This window comes from Symphodus melops (genome assembly GCF_947650265.1).
Source record: "Symphodus melops genome assembly, chromosome: 1".
Lineage (NCBI taxonomy): Eukaryota > Metazoa > Chordata > Actinopteri > Labriformes > Labridae > Symphodus > Symphodus melops.
The window spans coordinates 14,185,854-14,201,148 of NC_136691.1; the positions used below are offsets into that span (position 1 = coordinate 14,185,854).

The following is a 15,295-nucleotide window of genomic DNA, read 5'->3' on the forward strand; positions in this document are numbered from 1 at the left end:
CAAACTTAAAAAATCACCCAGTATAAGGAATAATCAAATCAAATTCAGACTAATAAAAATACAATTATTATAGGGGCAGATGATTTGAATATGAAAGTTTAACCTGCCTACATACTGTAAAACCACATGCCCATTCACACACTTGTTTCAATGGACTAGCTCTTTCCACTGAAGACAAACAGAGACAACGGATGTGTGTTTGCAGCCACAGCTCACTGCTGTCAGAGCCCTGGACAGACCTGTCGAGCAGGCTTCTCGTTCTCGTATCTGCTGTCAGCTGGCCTGACAAGAAGTCTGTCTCACTTAACTCACATGTAGCAGGTGACGCTACTAAGGTGTGGCCCTGGATGAGTCTCTTTCATTTGTTTCATTGTGCTTTTTGAAACACAATTTGCATTTCAACTGACTGGCAGATTATTAAAAAAAAAACAGCATCAGCAACTGTGAGTGCAACGACAATTTAGTTCAACGTATTTGCCTGAGAGAGGGGAGAGGGAGAACAGCAATAGACTTCAATGTCCAGGGAGGAAACTAACTAGGAAGCAAATAAGCACATTTCCCCCAAGGTGAAAATAATAAATCACGTCTGCACACATCTTAAGCAAGACAAAGTTAGTGCCTTTAGTTACAGCACTAAGAGGTTACATAGATGTCCAAAGTTTGTTACATATTTACTTTACTACTAGTGAATATTCCTCAGATAAAAAGGCATTTTTCGAATAACCTTATAGGAACTAAGACAAGACTTTTCACCCAGCTCTGATATAAGGACACATGGTAGCATTGAATCAGAGCTTTTTTTTGAGAGTGGAAGATCACACAGACAATGTGAAAATATTGTGACGCAGAAAACAATAAAAGGATTCAAACACCCTTTTTTCACGAGTGTGTTGTGTTACAAAGGAGAGTTTTATTAGTGCTCTGTTGCGCCAAGACCGGTTCTGCAATGCCATGGAGCCAACCAGGCTTATCCTCCAGCCTGCTGCTCAGTTTTATCTGCACTTATTTGACATTAACGTGAATACAATCTAGTTTGCACTGTGCAGTGTGGAGCATGATGATTTGCTGTAAATTTGCACATCCTAAAATACCCATTCGCAGGGATATATGTCAGTTAGGCTAGTGGATTATGTACGGTAATAGTGGTATATTATGTAGATCTAGATGAAACATTTGTTATCTTTCACTTGCTCCACGATACACTGTATTTGTTTGACTCAACAAGATGTACATCCTAAACAAAGATCCACATTTACAGTTGGAGCATTATGGCAGAGAACAATGAAGTTCTACAGTTAGACTCTCAGAGGTAAGATCCAATGACAAACACTCAATGTAAACGGGAGTCTCTAATTGTAATCATGCCATTCATTCATAAAGAATAGATTTTTTTTCCTCCGCTATCTTCAGAAGAAAACCACTCTACTGAATGAGTCCAGAGAAACAACAGCTTGCAAGTGTATATAACAGCTTATTCAACAGAAAGAGAGTCTTCCATGTGACATGACACTGTACATGTGCTCAGTAGAGGCAGAATGAGGTGACAGGTAAAACTCGCTGCCTGACGTATGGCAGCTTTTTTCCTTTTTTTTTTTTTTTTTTTTTTAAAGATTCAAATCTAAACAGACATCATGTTACACCTGCCTGTGTGTGCCGACAGGAAGAGGGGATAAACTGTCACATTACAAACAATAGTATGACTTTTTCCTCTTTATACATCTGTTTTCCAGGATTTCACAACAAAAGAATAATCATTCAAAGACACAACACAACAAGATCATGGCATTCTATGAAACACTTTTTATTTCCATAAACCATCCATAAATCCTATTTTATTCATTATGTTGGACTTCGATACTACATTTTTATACTGTTTTAATTTGTGCCTAGTTTTTAATTTGTGGACTCATAATCGCTTCCTGATGTGAATTTATTCAGAAAATTGATACTCTCATGGGTTTGTGTAGGCTTACTACATAAAAAGCATGGTCAAAAGCTTTTACACACTCGAACATTTCTTTAACAGTTCAGGAAATCCCACCGATGAATATCTTCCTGATTCGTACATTGTTCATTCACAGTGTGAGAGCGTCATTAGAAGAGGAGCAAAAACCCTGTATTTTTGCTATCTTCACACAAACTTTTACAAGGTAGCTAGCAGGAAAAAGTATGAATAGAGTAAAAACATTTTTGATGTGTGTGTAAACACATGCCACTCAACCTGTATTGTGCATGTAAAGAGCTAGAGAAACAGCTAGCCTGGCTCTGTTCGAAGCTTCAGAGATCGACAGTAGCAAAGTAATTCATCAGTTATACCTCCTTTGTTTAAACTGAAATTATTATATGACGGTTTTTCATCACTTTTGTTCTGGACGTATTGGCTTAGAGTGGTGAAAGGCAACCAAACCAAATTGTACCAATGACCTTTTCTTTTGATTTTGTATAAAATTATTTTAAAACAATATAGCGCGTTAACTTCAGCTAAAAAGGTGCTACAGTGTGGATTTTGTGACCTTTTTACAAAGCATGGTGAGCTGCCTCTCCCAGTTTCCAGCCATGATGCTAGCAAGGCTAACTTAACGCTAATAGTTGCTTTGTATTTACATTGTAAGCATTGAACAAGTTTCTCATTTAATCGAAGCTCTGCAAAAAAGTGGTCAAGCTTATTTTCCCAAATGAATGAGTGACCATTTGTGTGTGAGTGTGATTATGTACTGCAGGAGGTAAAGGGGCAACTCCCCATCTCAGTAGGGCTCCAACCCCTCCACTCCCATCAAACCACGACGTTCTTACACCCAAAACAGACAGAGGGATTTCACACACGTTTACACCACCAATGTGCAAATAACAGAAAACTGTAAAAATGATATGGTACATGTTTTATATTTAGAAAAAGGGGGACTCTTGAATTTCCCTCGGGATCAATAAAGTATCTATCTATCTATCATCTATCGACACGTTAGAGGCTACTGGTGTTTAGTGTTTCTGACTTTAAAAGATTGGACAAATCACAAATAAACTATGGTTGGAGTGTCAAAGTTAATGTGCTATTACAGGCTGATTATACACACAGGTAATTAACAGTCTACACCTGTGGCTAAAGAACTCTTCAGTGTGTTTTAGCCCTGCCAAACCTCCACACCACCATCTATGATTTACACTCAGTGGGGCTGCTGCTTTATGAGGCCTATTCAGAAGCCCTGAGGTGTCGCTCCCAGCTTTTTTCACCTCTGCTTGGTTCCTGACTGTTTCACACCTCCAGGAGGGACTATTATCCTGTCAGAGGGCCACTCTTCACGGCAGAATACTTTGCCCCGTGAAAATCACACCCCCCTGCTTATTTTGTTGGCCTGTAGACCATTGAGTTCACACACAGGTCTGACGCGGAGCTGCAGCTGGTCATCAACATTTAAAATGGATGGAAATGATAAGGCCTGGAGGGCAGACAAAGGCCAAAGGAAGTACTCTGAACTTTAAACTGTGGGATTTGAGACCCCTCAACTGTAATTCATTGGTTACAGCCACAAGGTATTTAAAGGAGGAACATTTTCCGCTCCTGACCGAAAACATTTACACAACCTCTGTGTTAATGTCATTCACATTAACATATATGTATTGAATTACTAATGTTAAAAAAATGTTTTGCTTGGATATATTCCAAAAATGAATTCTATATAAAAACTTCCAAAAACTTTGGAGATTAACTGAGACAATCTTCTTTGAATGAGATAAGTTAAAATTGGAATTTTTATTTACAAGGTTTAATCAGAAATAACATCTGGTAATAACTTAACATGTCAAAGACTTCATCATACATTGTGAAGCTCTGCACACACTTGTTATAACTGTCCGAGTCTGAGGCAACCCTGGGTAACATTTCTGAAAACAGGTTTGGTGTATCAACAGACAAAAGTAGGATTAAAAACAACAGAGGTAAACGTGACCAAGAGGCTCAAAGAGATGAGGGCTTATGTAGTTATGAAGTAGAAACATGTTACAGTCAGAAGGTGGAGTTTTATTTATAAATGTGCTGTAGAGCTAATCTTAAACTTAAGTGATATACATTTCTAAATAACTTTAAGTTTTCTAGTACGTACAGGGGAAATCCAAGAAAAACTTTGCTGTGAATAAAAAAAACAAAAGTCAATAAAAGCTACATCTGCAGTGATTTTGTCTGAACTGATTGATTCATCCATTTTTGAATAAACGTAAGAGTAATGCTGCCCCCTACTGGCTGGCAGCCCGAACATGCACTCCTACTTGTGATAAATATACAAGGAGCAATGTTGATTTTGTAAAAATTTATTTGAATTATTTGTTTTCATGAAAAATACAGTTAAGGAATGTTTATCAAATCCAGCAGAAAATTACATAAGAAGTGCACTAAAATCTAAAACAACAAATAAATAAGAAAAGTTATCAAAGGACATTTCTATTTTTCAATTCAATGTCAAAGAAAGGATGGGCTCTTTAAGGTCTTTAACAAGTAATGTGCTTTTTTTTTTTTTTTTTTTTTTTTACTCCAGTAGCTGCATAACAAGAAAAAAACAAACCATTGAATTAATAATATTGGTCAGCAGACTTATTATTATTATATTAATATACTACATGTGTACTCATAAGTTAAAAAAGGATAAATATACTGAAAAACAAAAATATATATATCTAAATGCACCAAAATAAAGAAAAACTATCGTCTGTTGTTAACCATAAAGAACAGCTCTTCAGCAAAGAAATATTAAAGCATGCTGCTTCACCAAAGACATGGCTAATGGATAAGCAGCACGTTGTGGCATCAGCACTTTGAAAGAATCTCCTGACAGCTTTTGTAAACCTTCACCAAACAGTTCAGCCTGGGCTTTGAACTCTGAAATGTGAAGACAGGGTGTTCATTATAAACATGTTAGTGTGTGTACAAAAAGCCAAAGGTGAACAATGAACAAAAAAAGGTTACTTTTGAAAAGCAATTGTTCAAGAAGAAATGTGTACATCTTGCTTTTCAGCTCACCTGAAACAAAGGCACAACACTTGACACTGCATCAGGTTCGGACGAGTCCTTCAACAGCACACACAGGTAATAGATGATTTGATGCTAAAATGAAGCATAAGACATCAATTCACTCTTCATAAAGCAAAACTTTAGTTCCATGCAAAATATTTAAGCTAACACACATAGTAATAAAGACAGCGAGCTTATTTCTTCACTCACCATGTAAATAGCTTCGTTGATGACAATATCCTTGATCTTGCCCATCTCAATGAACGTTGTGGTTTCTCGTCCTGAGGCGTAGCTGGAGGACACCTGAATGCCTAAAGAGCCGATGACAAGCAAGGACTCGTGGTCCACCTTCACGAAGTGGATGTGAAGCATCATGCCAACCAGGGTTACAAATATAGCACAGGACAGCACGGCAGTGTTCTGCAAGGAAGAGGAAGACAGTCACATGCAGATTTGACCATGTAGGACAACCCCACTATAATACATATATATTATTAATATCTGAATTTACTCATCACTGAGAAAATTTCCAGTATTTTGTTCATTAGAAATATTGTAGGCTGATTTAACCTCTACTGGAATAAGATTTAAATTAAGAGAAGAAGCAATACTAGAGACTCCAACTGAAATGAAAGTATTAAAGGCCTGGAGTCAAAATCTATAGTGGGGAAAATGTGCCACACAAATTAAGTTTATTTAAACAGTCATATTATGTAAATTACTACATCACAGATAGCTTCGTTTTCACTTTACATGGTACACTTAGTATAACCAGGGCAAATGAGAGGTACCGAGAGGAAAAAAAACAAAAAAAAACAAAAAACCTGAATTTCCCTCGGGATCAATAAAGTATCTATCTATCTATCTATCTATCTATCTATCTATCTATCTATCTATCTATTGTTTAGTGTAAATGGCATCAATCTGCATGGTGACTTATCAGCAACCACATTTTAAAATGTTTGTAGCTCAGTAAAAAACACTACTACAACTACTATTGGCACTGGAGCTGGGCATTAAGCCTTCTGAGAAGTTAAATTACAGTTTTAGACTCTGTTATAAGTTCATTTTACCAAAATCTTACGTTGAAGGAAAAAACAAACGCCATTCAAACGACAAGTAATAGACGGGGTTTGCTTCTTGTCAATATGTGCACCATTCATATGTTGCAGCGTGGAAACCTGCACGTCTTTAGTCTTACCTCCGTGAAGAAGAACACGGTGTAGGCTGAGAGCCAAACAGAGCAGGTGTACACCATCACTTTACCGATGGACACTTTAGGGGAGCTGACGGTGAACTCCCTGCACAAACCCGAATGACTCTGGCAGTCCAGAGAGATGGCTTTGCCACTGATGTCTGTGAAGGCTTCATCTTCCATCATGAACTACTCAAAGCAAGTAGTCGAGGAACAGTGAGCATCAAGTAAACTCACAAATTCAAAGGATGAGCTTAGCAAGCTAACGCTGAACTCGTAGGTCAACCGGCAACAGGCAAGGTCAGTCACATAGACACAAGTTGTTGCGAAACTGGAGACGTATTTTGCATACAAACTACAACTTGTAAATTCAACCACTGAAATAAAACACTGGAAAACGTAAGTAGCAGCGAAAACACCGAAATACCGCTGTCCTAATAAATCTGCCCTAACGTTGGGTGCATTTGTTATATTCACCGCTGTGGCCACATGTCCGGGATGTTTGCGGAGTTTAGAAGAAGTGATACAAAAGAAAAGGTTACAGGCGGGTAATAATGTCAACACGTCCCATTGTTTTTTTTTTCAAACACTTAATACTTATATACATACATCAATAAACATTAATCCGACTATCGTACATGTTGTTTACAGTAGCAGGATATCATCGGTGTACGCCGGTTTATAAAAAAAGGAACACCTTATAACAGCTGGAAGGTACAAAGCATTGTGGGTAGACGATGCTAAACTGAATTTGCCATGTAGCTAATAACAAACTACCTTTAGAAACGTAAAGAGTATTTTAGAGAGTAATAGTTAGTGAATGTCTTGAAACCCTGTATACATCATGTAAATAAGATTTAACAACCCGCGTTCTTTCTACAGACTGTAAATATCCTGGCTCATTCATGCAGCTCACAAATACTTCATTTCCCAGCATGCACTGCGTTTGTATGACTTTTGAACTCTTGATAAAAAAAACAAGCCGATCAGCTGATGTAAAAGCAGCAACAACATCAACAAGGGTTTTGACACCAAATCGCTCCACTAGCTAACATTAGCTGTATGTGTGTACTGTACTGAGTCCACTTTTAGACCGGGATGAGGCAGCTTTTTAGTCCGGGAATCAGTCGACTCAGCCGGACTGGTAGCTACTACTAGGTCAGTCTGATGGACGAAGGTTGTTTATTAGAAGTGACTCCTGTGTTGTTAATGATAGATAGCGTATTTATCACCGAATTTCAGGGCGGATCTTTTTGTTTGTTTGTGTAAATTATGTCGAGCTGCCTTTTAAATAGAAACTTGTGAGCCAAGTTTGTCACATTTTACTGAATCAAGCCAAGACATGCTAATGTTAGCTGGCGAGTTGTTGTTGTGCCAAAACAGAGTTATTACAAGTCGGGACAAGTGTGTTTAAAATTAGCTGCCTGGAGTTGCTTCACACACACATACTGCTGACACAATATCGCCAAAAAGTAGTCACTAATAACTTACTCATTTTAACTTCAATTACATTTCTTAGAACTTTTTGACTGAATTGGAGACGAGTGAATTGACTTATTTATGAATTTGAACACACCCTGTGTGCTCATAGAGGTTGTTTAAGTGGGGTTATAATTGTCAGTCTTCCTCCTCATCGCATCAGTATTCACAGTCAGTCGTCCTGCCCTGTAAAGTTTGAGATGAGTGGTCAAGGTCCTGCTGTAGACAAAGGAGTGAGCACAGTCCTCGGCTGTCAGGAGAGCTACGCCTGCGGGGGTTCAGATGAAGCTGCCTTTGAATGTGATGAATGCGGCAGCTTGCAGTGTGTCCGCTGTGAACTGGAGCTCCATCGCCAGGAGCGGATGAGGAATCACGACCGGGTCCGGATCGCACCGGGTCATGTTCCATTCTGCGACTCGTGTAAAGGGGACGGCAGCAGCGGCTCTGTCAACGGTGGGCGGCTTAGGGCGGTGGTGCGCTGCCAGGGCTGTAAGATCAACCTGTGTTTGGACTGTCAGAAACGCACCCATAGTGGAGTCAACAAGAGGAAGCACCCTCTGACACCTTACCCTCCTGCTAAGGCTCCCCAGGATAACAGCGTGGGTGCTGGAGAGTCCCAGATAGAGATGCTGAAGGCCGAGCTGGAGAAAGTGTGCAGCTTCCTGTTGGTGGACGACAGAGAGGAGATGCAGGTACATTTTTCAGAGCATTTTTTCCCCCCATCTATTTGTAGCCAACTCAATAATGTATTGTCAAGTTGATGAGGTTGTTATTGTTTTGACTTTAAGGTGAAAAATGAGGACGACTTTGTGAAGAGACTGGGCTGCAAGCCAGATGAGCTTCTCAAAGTTGTGTCCATCTTTGGAAACACGGGGGAGGGCAAGTCCCACACCTTGAACTACACGTTTTTCCTTGGAAGAGAGGTGTTCAAGACCTCACCCACACAAGAGTCCTGCACCGTGGGTGTATGGGCAGCTATGGACCCTGTGCATCGAGTGGTAGTCATCGACACAGAGGGACTGCTTGGAGCTGGTATGAAACTAACAGTCACTTTTCTCTTTTCTTCTCTCCTAAAGTTAGTTAAAGGTAGTTTGAAACAGGCATTCACTGCAACTTTTTCCTCCCATCAGGGGCCAATCAGGGTCAGCGAACACGGCTGCTTCTCAAAGTCTTAGCCATATCCGACGTGGTAATCTATCGAACCCATGCAGACCGTCTCCATGATGATCTCTTTAAGTTTCTTGGTGATGCATCAGATGCATACCTGAAATATTTCACCAAGGAGCTGAAGGCGACTACCACCCGCTGTGGTCTGGATGTCCCGTTGTCCACTCTGGGCCCCGCAGTTATCATTTTCCATGAGACGGTTCACACCAAGCTGCTAGGATCTGGTACATAGAAGTCATCTTTTTATTCTTAAAAGCGAAATCTGTCAGAGTTTAATGATAAGAGGTGCCTCAATTGGTCAAATATGTTTTTTGTCTTATCCCTAGACAAGCCGACTGAATCAGCAGAGCGTCTTCTCCAGGAGCGTTTCAGAAAGCTGGGACTTTTCCCAGAAGCATTCAGCTCCATCCAGTACCGTGGGACTCGGACCTACAACCCTCCCACTGACTTCAGTGGTTTGCTGCGCAGCCTGGAGCAACAGCTTGACAACAACACCACCCGCTCTCCACGCTCCGCCAGCGTCATTTACAAGGCTCTGCAGGTAATAATGCTTAATAACTGTAATCATAGTTCAGTGTTGACATTTCAATCATTTGGCGACCACGATTAGCAAGAACTACTGATAGTGAAGGTCTTAAACTCTGCCTTTCCTTCCGTCTTGTTCACCCTTTCTTTTAGGCACTGAGTGAGAGCTTCAGTGGGGAGATTCCTGATGAGCACATGACCAGTAACTCGTTCTTTCCTGACGAGTATTTTACCTGTTCTTGTCTCTGCCTCAGCTGCGGGTGTGTGTGGTTTTCTTTCCTTGTTGCAATTCGTTACTGTAGAATTAGTAAGACTATAAAAATCATTGAAAATGCGTAACTTGGTTAAGTCTCAGATGTCAGAGCGGCATTCTGTGGTAAAGCCAAGAAGTATCTCACAGACACTCACAAGGCTGCTTAGCTGTAATGTTACTCTCTCTGTTTGTGTCAATTAAATGAGTAACCAGGTTTGTAACTATCAAAGGCATGGTAATCCAACAGTATTTTTACATGAACTTTAATAGTCTTAAAATATTAAATGTCTAAAACAGTTGCAAACAAAATCTGGTATTTCAGTTCTGGTTGCAAGAGAAGCATGAATCACCTGAAGGAAGGACTCGAGCATGAAGCCAAACATCGCTGCCGCTACTCCGCTCAGTATGACAACCGTATCTACACCTGCAAGGTGAGGGAAGAACACATGAATGCCACACGTGTTGGTGAAAACCTGCCAGGCTATGCTCTGAGTTTCTCCCTATGAACTTTTCAGGTCTGCTATGAAGGAGGAAAAGAGGTTATAGTTGTTCCAAAGACGACGGCCTCATCTGACTCACCGTGGTTTGGCCTGGCCATTTACGCCTGGTCTGGGTGAGTCCAGCTGGCAACAATTTCAAAAACGATTTGAAAGTCTTTCCTGTTAGGAAAATAGAGTAATCAAATAACAACAGCCACATGAATCAGCATTAAATATGGAAAACAATATATATATGTCAAAGCATTATGATCCAGCCAACAGTTTTTCCATTCATTAGGTCAGTTGCACCTAATTAAAATGATTTAAAAAGTTTTGCAGCTGCTTACGAAAGAGTGAAAAAATAGCTTTATCTAGGAAAGCAAAATGGACATCCAGCACTATTTTTATCAAGTTATTTTTAATGTCGGAAACAACTTCTGGGAGGCAGGTGTGAGATAAAGTTATGAGCAGCATGCTACAAAAATAGCCTTTTTTTATTGTCCCTTCAAAGATCATTGATAAATGGTACATTTAACTCTTAAAAGAAAGCAATGGGAGATTTTCTAACCAGATTAGGATTAGGATATTGATCAACTTTATTGATCCCCCAATGGGGGAAATTTGGGTGTTACAGCAGCTCCATTAAAAAAAAAAAAACCCCAGGTAAACACGAAATATAAACAGCATCAATAGCAACAAAGTAAAAAACCCCCCAGCTATATAGACTTTAATAATACAAGGCATAAACACTATGTACACTTTCACTCGTGGAAAAACAGATCAGATATTAAAAACACACACAGTCTGGAGTGTTAAATATAAAAGATAATTAACCCATTAAGATCAAGAGCGCTTGCACATGTACAGGACAAAATAGGAAAGCAAATAGATACGAGTGAGGGCTAAAAGTTGCTCTGAGTAGCTTCAACAATTCAGAAAATGTGATTTTTCCGGTGATGTGAGGTGTTCAAGACAAAGGACACAAAGCTTATGAGTCCCTCTTTGTTTTTGTACAGATACGTAATCGAGTGCCCCAACTGTGCAGTGATCTACAGAAGCAGACAGTACTGGTATGGAAACCAGGACCCAGTGGAAACTGTGGTCCGAACAGAGATCCAGCACATCTGGCCTGGGGTAAGACGAACACAGACGAGAAGTCTAAATGAGATTCTGCCTAAACCAATGGAGGTTTCTTTAAACAACACCTGTGTGCATGTCCCGTGAAATAAATGCTTTTTTTTTTTTTTTATCATAGTGACATGTTGACTTAAGCTAATGCTATATGTTGGATAGGTATTTCATCCAAGTATAGACACTTGGATGAAATGAATATAAAAAAAGCCTACTGTACCAAAATAATTCAACAGAAAGTTGCACTTACAACATGTAGGCCTAGTATGATATGTGCGGAAGAGAAAGTGTGAAAGCTAACATGTTAACATCTCTCTCTGCAGTCTGATGGTTTTTTAAAAGACAACAACAATGCTGCTCAGAGGTTGCTTGATGGAGTCAAATACATTTCTCAGTCAGTGTCTGAGCTCAGTGTCAAACCTGCCAAAGCAGTCACCTCATGGCTTACCGACCAGATTGCACCCACGTATTGGAAACCCAACTCTCTCATCCTGGTATGTACATAATAACATTGTGCTTTTTTATTATTATTTGGAATTGAGAACTTTTCATGAACCTCTCTTACTGTAAGGAATATAACCAGCAGCGTTTTGTTGTTTTTGTGTTGCAGAAATGCCACAAATGTGCGGAGGAGTTCCAGCCCAATGACACCAAGCACCACTGCCGAGCCTGTGGAGAGGGCTTCTGTGATTCATGCTCCTCAAAAACCCGACCCGTCCCTGAAAGGGGGTGGGGTCTCGCGCCTGTCCGAGTCTGCGATGCCTGTTTCCACAACAGAGGAATCCCAACTGGTAATAGAAAAAAAAGACTATCCTTTTGCAACCCGTCCATTACAGGCTATCTTCTACACATCCACTGACTGTCTGATTTGTATCATGCTTGTAGTTTTCAAGTTGTCATTGTTAATATTGTGCAAGTCGCTCAATATCATATGCATGTTTTCCTGCTGCAGAGTTGCTTGACGCTGCCTTGGAAGAGGAAGGAGGCACCCTGATAGCCAGGAAGGTCGGGGAGGCCGTGCAGAATACTTTAGGAGCTGTAGTGGGTGCCATTGACATACCTCTTGGTGAGCATGATGTATAGTATGGTTTTATCATTATCAAGACATTGAAGATAAAGTTGACCAAGGTGATCATACTGCCCAGCTGATGTTTAACATGGAAAATGTTATCTTATAGTGTAAAAAAAACCCAGAAGCCATTCATGGTAGGTTTCCAGATGTCTTTCCCAGCTTGCTTAATGAATTTATTTTTATTTAGTCTTCAAAAGGAGAATAAAAGCGCATAGTGTCAAAACAGAAGTACTTTCCAAAGTTAAGGCGCTACAAGCTCAAATGCACAGTCTCCTTTGGTTTTAAGGCTTGTACGAAGAACAAGCAGCAGAGTTCTGCTGGTGTTATGACGCATGCAGCTCTATAATATAGGCAGGTGCATGTAACGCTGTATAAACAATCACAATCGAGTTAAACTGGATTCTGAGATTAATAGGAAGCCAGTGCAAAGACACAAGGATAGGTGTGACATGAGACCTTTTAAAATAGATGATTTTGTCTGCAGCTTAGCAGTAGTATTTTGGACCACTTGTGGGCGGTTCAAGGATTAGTTGCTAAGACATCAAAAGAGCTACAGCAATCAAGCCGAGATGAGAAAAAAAAAGCATCTCCAGCTCGGATCTGGAAGTGAACAGGCCTGAGTTTAACTATACTTTTACAATGATAAAAAAAAAAAGAGAACCAAACCATTAACACACTACAGCAGAAAGAAGAACTTCTCAGCCGTGTTCACCTGGAGAAAATGATCAGCCCTCCAAGCTTTTATACAGTTACAGTTAAAAATTCCAGCAAAACTGACGACATGTGCAGCTGAATCTCGTCTGAAATCTTTAAAAGCTCTTATAACATGCCCCAGAGGGAGCCGCCACAGAGCAAACAACATAGGGTTCAGGACAGACCCCTAAGGCAGAGTTTCTGCTGATGAGTCGTACTTACAAACAGAAACTCAGACAAACAGGAGAATCAACCGAGGGCAGGACACACACTCACTGTCTGAGCCTCTAAATCAACACGTGTTGAGTTTTATTTGAATGCAGCTGATGGATAACAGGAAATGAAAATGTCATGCTGGTCTGCTTAGCAGTCACTTTTTACAAGACATTAGAGATAAAAAAAGCAACATGTACATAGACCTGTAGTTCTGGAAAATCTCAAAAATGGAACCAAAAAATTTGAGCATTGGCGAGAAGAATTCCACATCCAGTATCGCTTGAATTTTTTCCACTGTAAATGTTTTTAGTCTGATTTCCTGCTTTGCCCAGAGAATGTTAAACCACTATTTTACCCATTTTGTTGTAATTTCTTGTCATAATTGTTAAAAGTCAGACCAAATCATTAGAGAAAGGAATCATTGTAGAAATCTGTCCCATCTCTTCTTCATTCAGGCCTGATGAAGGACGCGGCTCGTCCAACCTACTGGGTCCCAGACCAGGACATTCACTGCTGCAGTGAGTGCCAGAAGGAGTTCTCCCCTCGCCTCTCGATCCATCACTGCCGCGCCTGTGGGCAGGGCGTGTGTGACGAATGCTCTCAGGAGCGCCGTGCCGTTCCCTCCCGGGGCTGGGACCACCCTGTGAGGGTCTGCAATGGCTGCAACCAGAAACCTGGAGAGCTCTAGCAGGAAGAAAAGGAGGAAACAATCAAGGACACCGGCCTCTAAAACTGGAATGGAAGTTTTTTTTACTAAAAGGCTTACGCTTTTTATTCTCGCCACTGGACCGCCTGTGGCAGTTCTTCGTTGCTATTTCACTTTATTTTGCCTATATTTTACACTGTGAACCATGCCAGTCAGACCGAGACTTGAATGTCAAGGCGCTAGGTTGACAAGATACCGTTACAATGTTTTTTAAAAAGTCAGGTTCATTGCCATGTACCTACTGTATATTTGATCCTTTAAAAATGTGTAGCCATTCACATGAAGCCCTGACCCCTTTGACAATCCCTCCCAGTGTAACTTACCCATAATAATAGCACCTTTCTTCAGTCTGGTGTAACTTGTGTAAGAAAAAAAAAAAGAAGAATTATCAGAAGTACTGACTGAGCATCCTAAAGTGACTCCAGGTTTGCACTTTTACTCGCAGAGCTATGGATGTAGCATTCAGGGTTGGCTTTGACAGAAGACGATGTGAAACTTGAAACACCTCAATGAATTCTGATGCGTGTTAGACTACCGGTTCGCTAGTTTCTCTTTGCTTGTCTTTGGCTTCAGGAGGATTTAAAACAATCAGAAGCCAATGATGGACTGTAGCACCAAGATGCATTCCAACTCAATTACTTAGTATTTACTTCTTACTATAATCCTTTCTGGTTGTTTGTGTGTACTTGAATGGGCAGATAACAGGACAGCCTTGACAATGCTGCCTGGATCGACTGTTGAAATTTTACATAGAATATAAATATAAGGGAAGAAAAAGTTTACTTTATTACGGATATTTTTGAAATGGCCTCATTTTGTTTTCAAATGTCCAAACTACTATCAAGAGAAAATCTGACTGCAGGGTAATGAAACATAGAAGACTCTGCTTTGATACAGTGGCTGGCTCACAGCACCTACTGTGGTTTAAGAAAAGACTTCAACGCGTCTTTGAGGCTGGCCCCTCAAAACAGGAGCTTATCAGAAGACTATTCCATGACTCTGTCGACTCAGGCTGTGTAGCAATGTAAGCTATGTGTGATGTTGCCTTTACCGCAACAAGACTGTACTTGACAATTGTCCGATAAATATCACGTGTGATGTTACCGAGGTATTACAATATCAAACTGTAGTGATGGGATTCTTTCACTAACTGATTGGGAGCGTTGGTTCAGTTTTGGTGTCACAACAAATAAGCTGAAATATCAGTGAAGGGGCTCATTGCCATATCAGAGTAAGATGTTCAATAATCATTACAAGGAACGATCAATCAATACCTTTATGTTCTTGTATGCTCATACAGTATGTATTAAACTGCAGAAAATCACTCCGTATTTGCTGATTCTTTGTACAAACAGTAAGATATAAAACAGCACGCACATC

General features: G+C 40.2%; 3 protein-coding genes across 3 annotated transcripts in view; 2 read left to right on the forward strand and 1 right to left on the reverse strand.

The window, feature by feature from the left end:
• dll4 (delta-like 4) overlaps window positions 1-15,295 on the forward strand; it is a 250,962-nt gene that overhangs the window by 74,004 nt on the left and 161,663 nt on the right. The gene's annotated exons all lie outside the window — the stretch shown is intronic.
• pigh (phosphatidylinositol glycan anchor biosynthesis, class H) lies at window positions 4,549-6,712 on the reverse strand. Its single transcript, XM_079352958.1, has 4 exons — window positions 6,201-6,712; window positions 5,210-5,419; window positions 5,009-5,092; window positions 4,549-4,867 (listed from the first exon to the last, which is right to left on the reverse strand). The coding sequence occupies exons 1-4, from the start codon at window positions 6,378-6,380 to the stop codon at window positions 4,796-4,798; spliced, it is 546 nt and encodes a 181-aa protein (XP_079209084.1). The 5' UTR covers window positions 6,381-6,712; the 3' UTR covers window positions 4,549-4,795.
• Window positions 6,866-15,239, forward strand: zfyve1 (zinc finger, FYVE domain containing 1). The gene is made up of 12 exons (XM_079346470.1): window positions 6,866-8,365; window positions 8,462-8,705; window positions 8,804-9,064; window positions 9,167-9,381; window positions 9,519-9,625; window positions 9,941-10,049; window positions 10,134-10,231; window positions 11,114-11,231; window positions 11,552-11,722; window positions 11,839-12,019; window positions 12,181-12,294; window positions 13,665-15,239. The coding sequence occupies exons 1-12, from the start codon at window positions 7,874-7,876 to the stop codon at window positions 13,895-13,897; spliced, it is 2,343 nt and encodes a 780-aa protein (XP_079202596.1). The 5' UTR covers window positions 6,866-7,873; the 3' UTR covers window positions 13,898-15,239.